Below are 14,137 nucleotides of genomic sequence, written 5' to 3' on the forward strand. Positions count from 1 at the left end.
TATAATGAATACGGATACATTTCATATAGATGGTTAATATCAAATAGGCATCAGTGCTTTCAAATTCCAGACTGAAGTTTTTAAAGGGGAGCCATATGCAGCTGTAATGTATCTAAGAGAAAAATCTTGAGATTGTCTGAAATGTCTACAGCACTAGTTGATGAAGTTCTGTATTAGGAAAACCTAAACAAAACAAATACCTGAAATCATTAGAAATCTCTGTGGAAATTGGCACAGATAAGAAATATAGATCATTGAAAAATGTTAAAACATCCTGAACAACAAAACTCACTTCTTCATACAAAGATAAACAATCACTGCAAAGAGTAGTTTTCTCTAATTCTAAATATAGCCAACATTATGAATGGCTACTCTTGAGGGATTTCTGGAGCTTAGAGAGACAGACACAAATTGTAGCTTTTGCTTTAGTTGTTAGTGGGAAAGGCAAGGCAAAGAAAGGGGTAGGAGGGAAAGTCAAACCTCACACATTCAATTTTTAGTGTCTGTCCACCAAGATGCCAATCTCTAGCAGTTATTTCAGTTCCTTTTCCTTTGTCTTCAAAAAAAAAAACACCCAATTTTTTGATTGGAAAAAAAAAAGAAACAAAGGAATAGTGTTGGTTGAGCCATTTTAATTTTTCTTAACCTATAACCCCTCACCATAATGCTTACATAGGCTAAAATATTTCTCAATGATTTCCATTCCCAATCAAGAGTGTCATTTCAGCTTAATGCTCTCACAGTTAACAAGAGAATTTTGTAGGGCATTCAATTCAGCCTCCCAGCTGAAAATCATAAAAAATAAAAATTTGTTATGACTTTGAAATGCCATTTTTGTTGGCTGCTATTTGCAGAAACAGATGAACATTATCGAAAAAGAAAAAAATGGAATTTTTTACAGAAGATAAAAAATGTACATAGGTATTATCTGGAGATATGGTTCTTTGTTAATGTCTACTTTACAGTGATCTTTAGAATTATATAAGCATAATATGTACAATTTTCCACTGAGCTGAAAGATTGGGATCAGTAGCTAATACTTGAAATTTCCTGTTGCTTCAAGCTAGTCTTCAGATATCTAAGTTACAAAAGAACATTGTTATTTCTAAAATGCAGTGTTTCCTCGAGTAAAGAAAAATACCAACTTGGTAAATAATATAATCTCCAATTTTAAGTGCCTGATTGGTACAATGCTTTTACATTTAGTAAGGAAGTCATCACGGTCTGTGTTTTAGACAACCAAACTATTTAGAGCTTCCTGCCTAATTTAGTCACTTGGCATCTGGTTCTGAATGACATTTAGATTTCATAAGAATTTGACTCCCACCCTCATAGTTTCGCATCTGATCAAGGGGACTTTGCTTAAAAACATTTCCTTGCTCTCTGTTCTAGAAAGGACAGAGTCTCAACCCCTCTGCTTGCTGTCAATCCTTCCATGTCTGTGACTCACCTTTCCCACCAAAGCTCTCACCTTCCATTCACTGACCCCACACCTTGAGCTGTTTGTATTTACCTTCAAATGCCTATCGCATCCCTGCCCACTGCATTTGGCATTTTCCTCTGCCTGAATCAGTGGTTCTTAACTGGAGCGATTTGGCCCTACATCTCCCCCAGGGGATATTTGTCAATAACCTGAGACATTTCTGGTTGTCACAACTGGGCAGTGCTACTGACGTCTAATGGGTAGAGACCACAGATGCTACTAAACACCTATGATGCACAGGACAGGCTCCCACAACAGAGACTTATCCTGTCCAAAATGTCAACAGAGCCGAGGTTGAGAAACCCTGGCCCAGAATACCCTTCCCCCTTTATCTGAGCCTAGCAAACGCGAAGCTTAAAGTCACCTCAGAGGTGACTTCTGAAAGTCCTTGAGGAAGAGCTGTTTACCTACTCAGAACACACCTCTATCACTGTTTCTAGTTTCTGAGACTGTTATCAGTCCATCTTTCTGTCCTCCCTGGCTACATACACGCATACCCACACCCCTCCCCAGGGTCATTGCTTTGCAGATGTTTATGTCCCTGGCATACAGCGTAATGCCTGACACAGCATAAGCAAGGGACAAATGCTTTTGAATCTGTAGCTGGTGGATGAATGTACAGGAAACCTTGGGCCTTGCATTATAGTATAAAAATCATTTCAGGTTTGGGAAAAACCATCTCCTTATTTACATGGCTAGCTATCATTTATTCATTAAAACATACATACTGGGAGCATAAACTAGCTCACTGTTTCCCAAACCGCTAAACTGATTCATATACCATCTTCCCAATTCTGCTATATCCTCATATTTCTACACCATGAGTCACTTACTATTTATCCTGACGTGAACTCCCTTTTAAAAAACAATTTATTGTAAAAGTACTATAAATGGAAAACTAGCATCACTTGCCATAAATATAACTCTAAAACTAAACACAATACAATGCTTGTGCTCTGGCAGTCTCTACTTGATGGAGTAGCATCTAAAAGACTTGTGGTCTCTGGTTTTCCCTAGAGGCTTCCCTACGTGTATCAGTTAAAATCATTATACTTGTGTGCCACACTTTTGAAACTAGAGCACTGAACTGGAGTGCTCTAAGTGAACGAAGAGGTGAGAACATTCAGTCATCCATTTGGCACACATTTAATGAATGTCTACTAGATGCCAGGCAGTGTAGTGTTTACCTGGACAAAATAATGAACAAAACCAGAGATGGTTGTGCTGCCATTAAGTGGAAGAGACAAATATGAATGGGTCACAGGGCCAAATGTGCAATGCAACCATAGTGAGAGGAGGAAGAAGTGATGGGAGGAAGCTTTCATAGGGTGCCTGCAACCAGTCCTCCAAGCCTGGAGGGAGGAGTGAATGCAAGACGCATTTTGGGGGTAGACGGAGAGGAACTTGACGGCCAAATCAATCAGTGGATGGAAGGCAGGGCACAGGAAAGGGAGGTATAGACCATGATCTTGGGAAACTGGGGAGGTGGCACACTGATCACATGAAATAGAAAATTCCTCAGGAAGCACAGATTTAGGGAGATGATAGGTTTGCTCTTGAAAAGATGCATTGAGCTCAAGGATGGACAAGTAAGTAATAATGTCTGAGAACTTGGGAGGGAGGTGCAGGTTTGTGACCCTGTTCAAATTCTTAAATGCAAAGCCCCAGTTCCCTCATCTGTGAAATGGGGCTGACAGTGCTATCTACCTTATAAGTTTGTGGGCTAAAAAAATTTTTTTGAATGGTTACTGTATACCGGGGCATTGTTCTAAGGGCCTTGAAAATAAAAAAATAACATTTATTGCGAAGGAGCACTAACCATGAGCCACACTATACACTGTGTCTCATTTAGTCCTCAAAATAAACCTATAAGGCAGGTGGACTGTTTTCATCCCCATTTTACAGAGGAGGAAACCAAGGCTTAGGGAGCCAGGGAAGCTTGCCCATTGACACTGAGTCATAAGCAGTTGAGAAAAGATTTGAATCCAGGTCTCTCTGAGTCCAGAGTCTGTACCATTAATTGTTGCGTCATATGAGTGCCCTCCAAGCAAGTGGGAATATATGCACGGCCTGAGTGAATCCTGAGTGGGGGAAGGAGGCGGAAAGCCAGGTTCCAAGGACACCAGGAAACGGTAGGAGTGAGAGGTGAGTATGGGCTGCGCTTCTTAGGAGTCTGGTGTTGACAAGAAGAAAATTGAATAACTTGAACTTTTCTTCCACGTTCCCGTTCAAGGTGAAAAGAAGAGGAGCACGTGGACCTCAATGAATATCGGGAGCTAGCAGGCAGATATGATGTCCATGTAACACGGTCTCCGTGTATCTGGAGGAACACACGCCACTGTGTGTGCCCTGGGGAGGGGCTGAGGACCGGCTCTTGGAGAGTGAGGATTAGCCTGCTCTATAGAGAGATGGGACAGAAATCTTCAGGCAGGGGAAACAAAAGACAGAGAAGAATAGAAAAGTTCAGATCTGTACAAGGACTGACATGTGGCTGTATGGGCGGAGGGCATCACTGGCTCCTTAGCAGGACGTAAGGAATTCTAGGAGCTTGGACTAAAGAAGGCTTTGGGACCAGTGTCCTAGAGGGTCTGGAGCACCACGTTAAAGAGCTCTGACTTCATGCTGTGGGTTGTGGATTATGAAGGAACCAGTGGGGTCTGTAGGAGGGAACCTGCAGAGGAGGGAAGACCAAGACCACAGAAAACAGGAGAACATTCCTTCAGGAGAGAACACAGAATTCAGGGCACGAGTAAACGTATTATTTGGTGTGGAAAATAGGAAGCATAATTCTTTCTTCATCGTGAGAAAAACTATGATGAGGAGTCAAAGTGATGGTGATCATCCACTGGATGCTGGGAATGGATTTATGATGGCAGCAGGGAAAATGAGAGTTAATATGTATTGGACACTGTCCTGAACACTTTCTGCCTTGTGTTACGTCATCCTTACAACCGTCCCATGGAGTAGATGTGATATTATCACCCCCATTTACAGATGGGGGAGCTGAGGTTTCAGGTTAACACACTGAAGGTCCAATAGCCCATCACAGGCAAAGCCATAATTATTCAAACCTAGTGAAGCAGAGGGTAACTCATCAGTAGTCCTGACCGAAAAGGGCAGGAGATGGACATATAAAAGCTGGAGAAAAGAAAATGCCAGGAATGGGTACCACCAAATCAGGCAACAAGAAGTCAGGTGGATAAACAACAAGGTCCTACTGTATAGTACAGGGAACTATATTCAATATCCTGTAATCAACCATAACGGAAAAGAACATGAAAAAGAATATTTTATAAAACTGATAAAAAGGATATATGTAAAACTGAATCACTTTGCAGTACAGCAGAAATTAACATAACATTGTAAATCAACTATACTTCAATAAAATAAAAATTTTTTTAATGTATTTAGAAAACCAAAAAAAAAAAGAAATCAGGTGGAGGTTAAAAAATTGAAGGCTGGCAAGTATGGTGGGTACAGCTTTAGGCCTGGAAAACCCCAAGAATTGGAATTTTTTTAAACCTGGAGATGAAAGGTAAATAAAAAGCTGAATCTCAGTAAGCATTTCAGTGATTAGGAATCACTTAAAAGTATCATCCATCCTGGGAGGATGACAAGGGAAATGACTCAACATAAAGAAAATTGTGAATTCTAATAGAAATAAAAGCATCTCCAGCCCGCACGGAGGCCCGGAGAAGTCAGAATAAGGTACCCCTGGCCTTAGGCATAATTACCATAAACCGTCCAAGATAGATACATTTTCCCCATGTTAAATGACTTTTAGGAAAGGAAGGTTTTCTATAATTTTCCCTAGTAACTCGTTGTTGTGTTTAATAATTTCACTGTCAAGGAGCAATTTCTCATACTGTATCTAACCCGTGATTCACCAGTTTTGAATTCACGTCCACATTCATTTCATCAGGTCGTGGATAGCTGCTTCCATTCACTGCAAGACATACTTACCCAAAGTACAGCCTGACTTCTGACTTTCACCCTCTAAACTAAATACAGTCTCTTTGATTTTTTTTTTTTTTTTTTTTTTGCGGTATGCGGGCCTCTCACTGTTGTGGCCTCTCCCGTTGCGGAGCACAGGCTTCGGACGCGCAGGCTCAGCGGCCATGGCTCACGGGCCCAGCCGCTCCATGGCATGTGGGATCCTCCCGGACCGGGACACGAACCCGCGTCCCCTGCATCGGCAGGCGGACTCTCAACCACTGCGCCACCAGGGAAGCCCAGTCTCTTTGATTTTTAAATACAGTTGGTTTGCTTTGGCAAAACTATCTTTCATTCTCTATGCCTCTTGCTTTTCATAAAACAGTGAGGATAAATGTGATAGGAATATTACCGTATGAAAACAAGACGAAGTCCCATTTCTGTATCTCACAATGAGAGTGTGAAATGAAAGAGAAATATTAGCTTTGGGAGATGAGCTATACCTACCTAGTATGTGAGCAGCCTGGCACTCAAGAGACAATATAAAAAATATACCATATTCTTGTATAAAATATAGCATTCATGCTGAATTTACTGACATTTAAGAATAGTATTTCATACAGTAATGGAAGAGATGTAAAGACATACATGTTCCAAATATCACTGAACTAAAGGTACTACTGCAAAAACTAAATTTCAACAATCTCTGGTGCAAAACATTCCTAGAGGAAGAACTGTTGACACGTGGGAATTAATAAGCACAATGTAATAGCCATACATCTAACTCCTAAGTAAGGTCTCAGCTCAGTTGTGAATTAAGTAATCTTGATTGGCTCATATTACTTTATTAAAGTGTTGCTAGCACTATCTTGCGTATATAATGAATTGCAATAGTAATGTTTTATTCAATCCAATTCAAGTGGATGCTACTTACGAAGGCAAATAAAGCGTCATAAAAACCAACTCCTAAAATCCTTGTCAATAATATTTATTATGGTAGGTCTAATGGTTGGTTCCTTTTGACACACATAATATGAGATCTTATCACTATAAAAGTTGGCTCAGCCAGAAATCTACAAGCATGGATCTCTATGAGTTGGCACCTGGATAATTCACTCACACAGTGATTACCGATGGTTGCTAATGACCTTGAGAATCTCTAAGGGAATGGTCAGAACAGAATAGAGAAAGGGTGTAAAACATTTGTAAGGGCTAGAGTCTTCAGGAAAGGATATAAGCAGGGCTTGAATGGCAGCATGAAGAATTGGAAGGTTCAAGATCAAGAAAAATGGGCAAGACATTCCTGGCAGAAGGAATCACGTGACCAAAACACAGCAGGGTGCCGGAGCATGGTGGGCTCAGGTCTGTCACAGCGAGATGACCCATCTGGAATGACTGAAATACCTATTCCCTCTCAGCCTGTGATACTACATAATAGTTCAATACTGTCAAGATTTTATGCCTTTGCAACAAAATATTAGGCCAGAAATGTGTTTCTCTGCATTTATAACTTTAAAGGCTTGTCAGCAGAATGAATGCCATTCTTGGTGTTCAAACCTGTTAAATAAGTTAATCTTAGAGTTAAAGGGAAGGAGATCATCTCTTCCGCACTAAATCAGGAGGCCACAAAAAAAACACATCATGTTATTTGTAGCCTCTTAGAAATACGAATGTTAAAAATTATCCTAAATTTATGTGTACTTTATTTGGGCATGATTTTTCACTTAATTCCTCACCAAAACCTTTGAATATGAGGGAAAAGAGAAAATGCCCCAAGAACTGTAAAAATTAGATGCCAAAGGGTTATTGGCATAACTTAGTCAATGATCACATTAAGTATTACATGGACCAGCAATGATTTATCCAGTATACCTAGATCATGTGACCAACTTGAAGTTCTGTAGAAAGGAGTACAACAGATTTCTTCGTGACCGTGAGCATTGTGAAAAATCTTGTGGAGATGTTATTACCTGGAGACAAACTGTATGTGACCCTGTGCACTTTTAAGATTACAAACAAATTCAAATACAGATGTCAATTGGCTTACCTCTCTGTCTAGTCCAGCTGCCACTGTGATAATGTCCCCAGTCTCATTGTTGATTGTAAACATGTTGGGCGAAGGGCTGCTTGGTGCCTGGGACAGGATTCTGTACCTCAACATCCCATTAAGGGCATTTGGATCATCAGCATCAATCGCAGTGACCGTCATCACATATGTTCCTAGACATAGCAGACATGGAAAATGAATGGTCACACTTCATGTCAGGGTCTCCCAAACGGAAGGTATATTTACCTTCTCCATCAATCTTCATTCCACTTTTTCAAAGCAACATGTAATCATTTAGACTTGATTAAAAACACTACTGATAAGAACAGTACTCAATTCAAAAAATACTGAACATGGCTGAGATGCTTGAAAGGAAAATTATTTTTTTTTAATTTACATGTATAAAGACTCAATGTTTCCATATACTTAGAAGACAAATTCACTGTATGATTCAAAGAATCCCTTTAGACCTTCACTGATATAAAATGCAAATAATAAGTAACATAGATGTCATCTGAAACTTCTTTTATGGCCACCAATGCCTTCCCTCTGCCGTATTTTTTCCGTTATGCAGTAACATCTAAAATGACATGCTGGGCATGATTCTCCCCAATGCCTAAGTCACTTTCTGAAAGTAAGCCAGCTGCGTAAGGACACACACTCCATTTACTGAGGTCGTGAGGAATCATTCCATGCATGACTGTTTCGGTACATTGAATAGGGAGTTTTGCATTGTGGTTCATTATTTCCTAGGAGATTAAAAGAACATTGTAACAAACTCAGGGACTTCAATTTACTAGATATTGTGGAAAGGAAGTCTACAAAGCACCAGGATCAAATAAATTCCAACTAGCTAGACAAACTGCGCAATTGAGAAGTAGAGAGAAAAGTAGTTACTATTAAAGATGGTTTGTTCTTTGTGATCTTTATAAGAACTGGATTATAAAATGTTCCATCTCCAGCCTACCATCTTTGTAAGTACCCTATGGTCAGTTCTTGTTTAGAGCCTTTACCATTGCTGTTCCCTCTACAGGGTACATTTTTTCACCCCAGAATTAACTAAGGCTTGTTCACATAATTCAAATCTCTTTTCAGGGGCTTCCCTGGTGGCGCAGTGGTTGAGAGTCTGCCTGCCGATGCAGGGGACACGGGTTCGAGCCCCGGTCCGGGAAGACTCCACATGCCACGGAGTGGCTGGGCCCGTGAGCCATGGCCGCTGAGCCTGCGCGTCCGGAGCCTGTGCTCCGCAACGGGAGAGGCCACAACAGTGAGAGGCCTGCGTACTGCAAAAAAAAAAAAAAAAAAAAAAAAAAATCTCTTTTCAGAGCTTGTCCCTCTAAACAAGACACCCTATTTGATTATGTGCCAACTTTGATTGTTTTTTTTTTTTTTTTTTTGAGTGCCTAAAACTGGAACTTCAGTTAGTGATGAACAGGATTTAAATCTTGGGTTGATTACAGTAATAATATCACATGAATGATAGTCGTGATGACATTAGGAGATCAATTTGATTGGGACATATAAGGGAGATAATATGTTTGTATATTAAAACAATACTGTCATGGAAATTGCTCTTGTTTTTTCTTTTTAGTTACTTTTAAGATAGTTCATATGACCAGTGCATATGAACACATGACTAGTGAAGCAGTTGAATTATATCAGTACAAAAATTTGATTCTTTTGGAACTGAATATATTTGGCAGAGGATGGGGCTAGGGTAGGAGATGTTTATACTAAGGAATATTTCTAAATTTTAAAATTGTATTTAACTATAGTTATGAATAATTTAACTATCAACTTAATTTTTTTTAAATTTGTTCATAAGATGAAGATACATACTTGTTCTGATTTTTATCATAATGATATATGGGTTCTTCATATTTCAAAACAGCAAGTATGAATTTTAATATGTTGATAAACAGTAACTTTGATTGTTTTTTCCCAAAATTTTACTGCACATTTCCTTGCTTGTTTGCCTTTTACATTTCTCCTCTACTGGATTTTAAGCTCCAATAGGGCACGACTAACTTGTCACTGCTGTATCCACAGTGCCAGAACACTGCCTGGCACACAGCATGTGCTCTATAAACATTTGTTGAATGAATGAATTGTTAAAACAACAAAAAATATGTTTTGGAATCTTGAACCAAATACTGCTTACAATATTGCATCTTAGTCTAACTCAAGATTCATGGCATTATCAAACCTTGCCTAGAAGGATGTTTTCAAACTTACAGAACACTGCAGGAAATCGACTCATGAAATGTCTTTATGTCTCCTGATCACTGAGAGTCATTTATTTATGGGAGGGATTTATGGCAATTCATGGTCAGATGCGTAATAAATATATCTGTAATGGTTTATTTTTGACAATTTTTATGAAACAATACTTTTGATAAAATTAGAAATAATAAAGGAAAAAAGAGAATGAATGATTTTAAAAGACCAAAACCCTTCCCCAGGCAAAAAGGCACAACGTTTATTTATCCTTAGAATATATATAAAAGCCTTGTGTTTTAGTAAGGATATGTTTAACATGCTTTGATTTTTTTTTCCTGTATTTTAAAATACTGACGAATGCGACTCTGAAATGTGACTCAGAGCCACAGATGGTTGAACTTCCGGCACAGCCCCTGTCTTCCCACCCAGCTGCCTGCACACCCCACTCTTCTGAGGATACAGACAAGTGTATTTGGACCAGGAAAAGTGCCAGTTTAAGGCATAGTTGGCTATATCTATAAATTGGCTTATGCAAATCCGGTATAGATGACGAAGGAAACGCATAGCGTAAGTTTAAATGTTGAGGCTTTCTTACATACAAAATATTAAACTATAATTAATTAAGTCTCTCTAAATACCCAAACATCTCAGGAAAGCTGGCAAAATGTTTCCTTTTACCATCTCTATCCCAACTGATTTTCTTGTCCACAAGTTTTCCAAACTCAAGAGACCTTTCTGGCCTTGGTATTCCACTGTGACTGAAGTTTACAGGGTTTTCAGTACAAGAATCTAAAATCTTGGTCAAATATCACTTCACAATGGCGAGAGGCTTTCTGGCAACTGCTCTTTCTAGGCTAGGTCACTTTCCATGACACTAGTTTAAATGCAAGGGCTGCAGAAGACATTAGGGTCACCCTAAAAGTAAGTATCTTGTGTAGCTAGAGAACAGCAATCTCAGCTGTCACCAAGCCCCCCCACCTCTGCTTTTGGTTTTGCCCCACTGCCTGGTCCTAGGAACGCCACGTGTTTTAAGACACTCCAGTTGTTTTAGGTGCTGCTACGACTAATAAGATAAAATCTACACTTTACAAACAGAAAGCCCCTGGTCTTCCAGTGCTCACTTACTAGCTGCATGGCCTTTATCAACCATAGCAGAATCAAAGGATTGTATAGATTTTACAGTCTAGAGTCAGATACTGTAGCATATATTTTTTCAAAGGTGGAAAAAGTTATTGTGGGCAGTAGAGGTGTATTTTTCTGTTTTCTCTCTTCAATCTGTTTTTTCCTAAGTTACCTTCCTTTTTGCCTAAAAGCAGCATGAAAGAAAGAAAATGGCACAAAAGGCTCACGTGATTTCTCCTTATCCTGCTTATATATGTGTTGGATTACATTGCATTTCCTCAAGCAATCTCCAAATTATGATCTTTGAACTTACCAGGCTTTGATCCCTCAGGAACCGTCCCATTCCAAACCTGGTGTAAGAACTCAGGTCTGTTATCATTCATGTCAATAACATTGATGACAATGTCAATCGGGTTCTCCACTTGGTTTCCATTAATATCCACTGCATGTGCCCTCAACTGCAAGAGTAATTAGAAAACAAAACAATTTAACAGATTTAGGTCTCGAGTGAGAAGATAAAAGACAACATACCCATGCTACCAAAACAGCACAGATGGACCGAAAACCAAAAGCTATTCGTCCCATCAAAAAAAAAAAAAAAAAAAAAAAGGTGGAATTCCCTGGTGGTCCAGTGGTTAGGGCTCCGAGCTTTCACTGCTGAGGGCACGGGTTCGATCCCTGGTTGGGGAACTAAGGTCCCACAGGCAGCGTGGTATGGCCAAAGGGGGGAAAAAAAAAGCTACTTGTCCCATCAAAATTTAAGTTAGCCAAACTCTATATAATTAGGGGAGATGGAGCAGCAAAAGGTCACCACTTGCTATCTGCTAGGCACCCTGCTCAGAGCTCTATGGATTTTACTTCATTTAATATATATACAAAAGAGTGAGGTAGAAACAAATCCACATTTGAAGGTAAGGAAATGGAGCTTCAGGAAAGCTAAGGAACTTTACTCTGTTTATTGACAGAGCCCCTGTCCAAAGCCGGTTCTGTCCAGCTCCCAAATCCTTTTGCTAAGTCCGTACAAGAGTCAGGGTAACTAAAAATGTGGTACTGGCCTAGAATAGTCATAGAGAACAAGAGAAAAGGAGAGAATCTGGAAAGAATTAAGTGTGTACAAGGAATTTTGAGTCTTTTTTAATTGTAAAAGTCACTCACTCATAAATATTAAAAGTACATAAGACAGTTGTTCCTCTCCCAAGGTTGAGTTTTCAGTATTATAGGTATTTTTCTAGAAATTTTATCTTTTTCTTCCTTTTTAAACAAATATAATCACTCAGTTACTCTTGGCAAAATATCTTCAAAATCTTTTCATCCAGAATATAGAAAACCATTTCAATCTTTTCAAAAGCTATGTAGTGTTCCACTGAATTGTTTCTTTTAAAGAGAATGCTTCTATGATCTTTCTGTTAAGTATGATGCTGGCTGCTGGTTTCTGTCGGATATGCTTTATCAACCTAAAGAATCATCAACATATCCTTTTTTTATTTAGAGGTTAACACATGAAACAATGTAAATTTTATTACACTGGCCTTTTCAACACCTACAGAAAGAATCCCTTTTTCCCTTGACTTATTTAATGCATTACATTACATTAAGAGATTCTTAATAATGAACTATCCTGGCCATTCTATAATTAATTCTATTTTGTTATGGATATTGCTCATGTATGTGCAAGTACTGAGAATCTGGAGATCAAGAATTTACCCTGAAATTGACCTGAAAATATTTATTTCCTGAGTTTTAACCACAAAAGTTCAGATAGTGAGAATTCGCACAGAAGAGATGTTTAGAATTTTTGATATTGATATTATTTGTATTCATAAATTAGAAACTAGTCTAATTAAGGACTGGTCTATTGTGTGCTGCCTTTATTAAGTCTTCCTATTAATGTGATGTTGTTTTTGTGAAAGGCTTGCAAGTTTTACTTCTTTCTTTATGTTTTAGAACAATATAAAAAGCATTAGAATTACATGTTCCTTAAGGATTTTAGAAGAATTGGTTGATAGAACAATCAAGGCCTTTGGGAGGAGGGAGCTGAGTGATACTCCGGATTTAAAACATTTTTAGTTTTTTATATGCTTATTTGCCTGTTTATATCTAGGGGAGTCTTGCTCTACCACATATCAATATCTTAATAATTTTCAAAACTTCAATAATCTTAAAAGTTTGTACAAGTGCAAAAATTCAACAAATATATTAATGAGAAAAATAAGAGTCTAAAAACAAACACATGCATAGGTGGAGTAAAAAGTATGGAATGACATGCTAAATCAATGGGAATACTAATTCAATATATGGTGTTGGGATAACTGTGCTGGCCGTAAAGGAAAAACAAAGTGGATCTATATCCCTTTCTTCTTTTACTAAACTAAACTCCACAGAGGTTGAACATTTAGAGGCAAAAGTAAATAAATAAACAAAACAGATAAAATGGAGGAGATTAGCATCTTGGAGCAGGAAAAACCTTTATAAATATCTCTGGAAAGCCAGAATGCCTGATAAAATTAAAACAACAACAACAAACATCACCATGTAAAAACTATAAGTTATAGTAAGGTAAAAACTATAAACAAAGTTTAAAAACAAACAACAAAAGGGGAAATATATGACAAATCATGTATTAACAATGCTAGTAGATAAAAGGTTCTTAAAAGTACAGAAAAAGATAAACAACCCCCTGCCCAAATTCAACATAAGACAGGAGTAAGGATATCATAATATGCAACATATGCAACTTAAAACGTCAAGATAATTCTTTTACCAATAGTACTGGCAATAAATAAATAATGCCTGGAATTGATAATGGAGTGGAAAGTATCTACTATATAGTGGGAACGTAATGCAACACAATACAACTATTCTAGAGAACAATTTTACTACATTTATCAAAATAATTCCAATTTTAGGAAATTTTTCCAAGGATATAATGCGAAATGTACAGAGAGATGTTCATTATCACATTATTTATACAGTAGTTGTAAAATAAAACTGAAAGAACTAAATTACCCAAATATCTACCAGTAGGTAATTACTTAAAATTATGTTAGAGCAATCAAAAATGATGATATAAATAGTGATTTACTGACATGGAAAGATGCTAAATCTTATGATTGCTAAGTGACAAAAGCTGGTTTCAGAGAATGATCCCAATTTCAAAACAATACATTTATGAATCTATGCACAGAGAAATATCTTACAGAATATCACCAAAGTTAGGGAAAAAAAAAATGAAAATGGTTAGTTTTATGTACTGGGATTTCAAATTCTTTTCACTTTCTTATTAATACTGTATTATTTGAAAATTTTCATTTCTGTATTATTTGAAAAGTTTT

At 38.0% G+C, this 14,137-nt stretch overlaps 1 protein-coding gene across 1 annotated transcript in view; it reads right to left on the minus strand.

Moving 5' to 3' along the window:
• Positions 1-14,137, minus strand: part of CDH2 (cadherin 2) — a 215,836-nt gene that overhangs the window by 44,335 nt on the left and 157,364 nt on the right. Inside the window, exons 6-7 of the mRNA XM_081252082.1 lie at positions 11,119-11,263; positions 7,464-7,636 (exon numbers count right to left, since the gene is read on the minus strand). Coding sequence (XP_081108208.1) covers positions 7,464-7,636; positions 11,119-11,263 — 318 coding nt within the window. The remainder of the gene's footprint in view (positions 1-7,463; positions 7,637-11,118; positions 11,264-14,137) is intronic.

This window comes from Mesoplodon bidens (genome assembly GCF_964165515.1).
Source record: "Mesoplodon bidens genome assembly, chromosome: 13".
NCBI classification, from domain to species: domain Eukaryota; kingdom Metazoa; phylum Chordata; class Mammalia; order Artiodactyla; family Ziphiidae; genus Mesoplodon; species Mesoplodon bidens.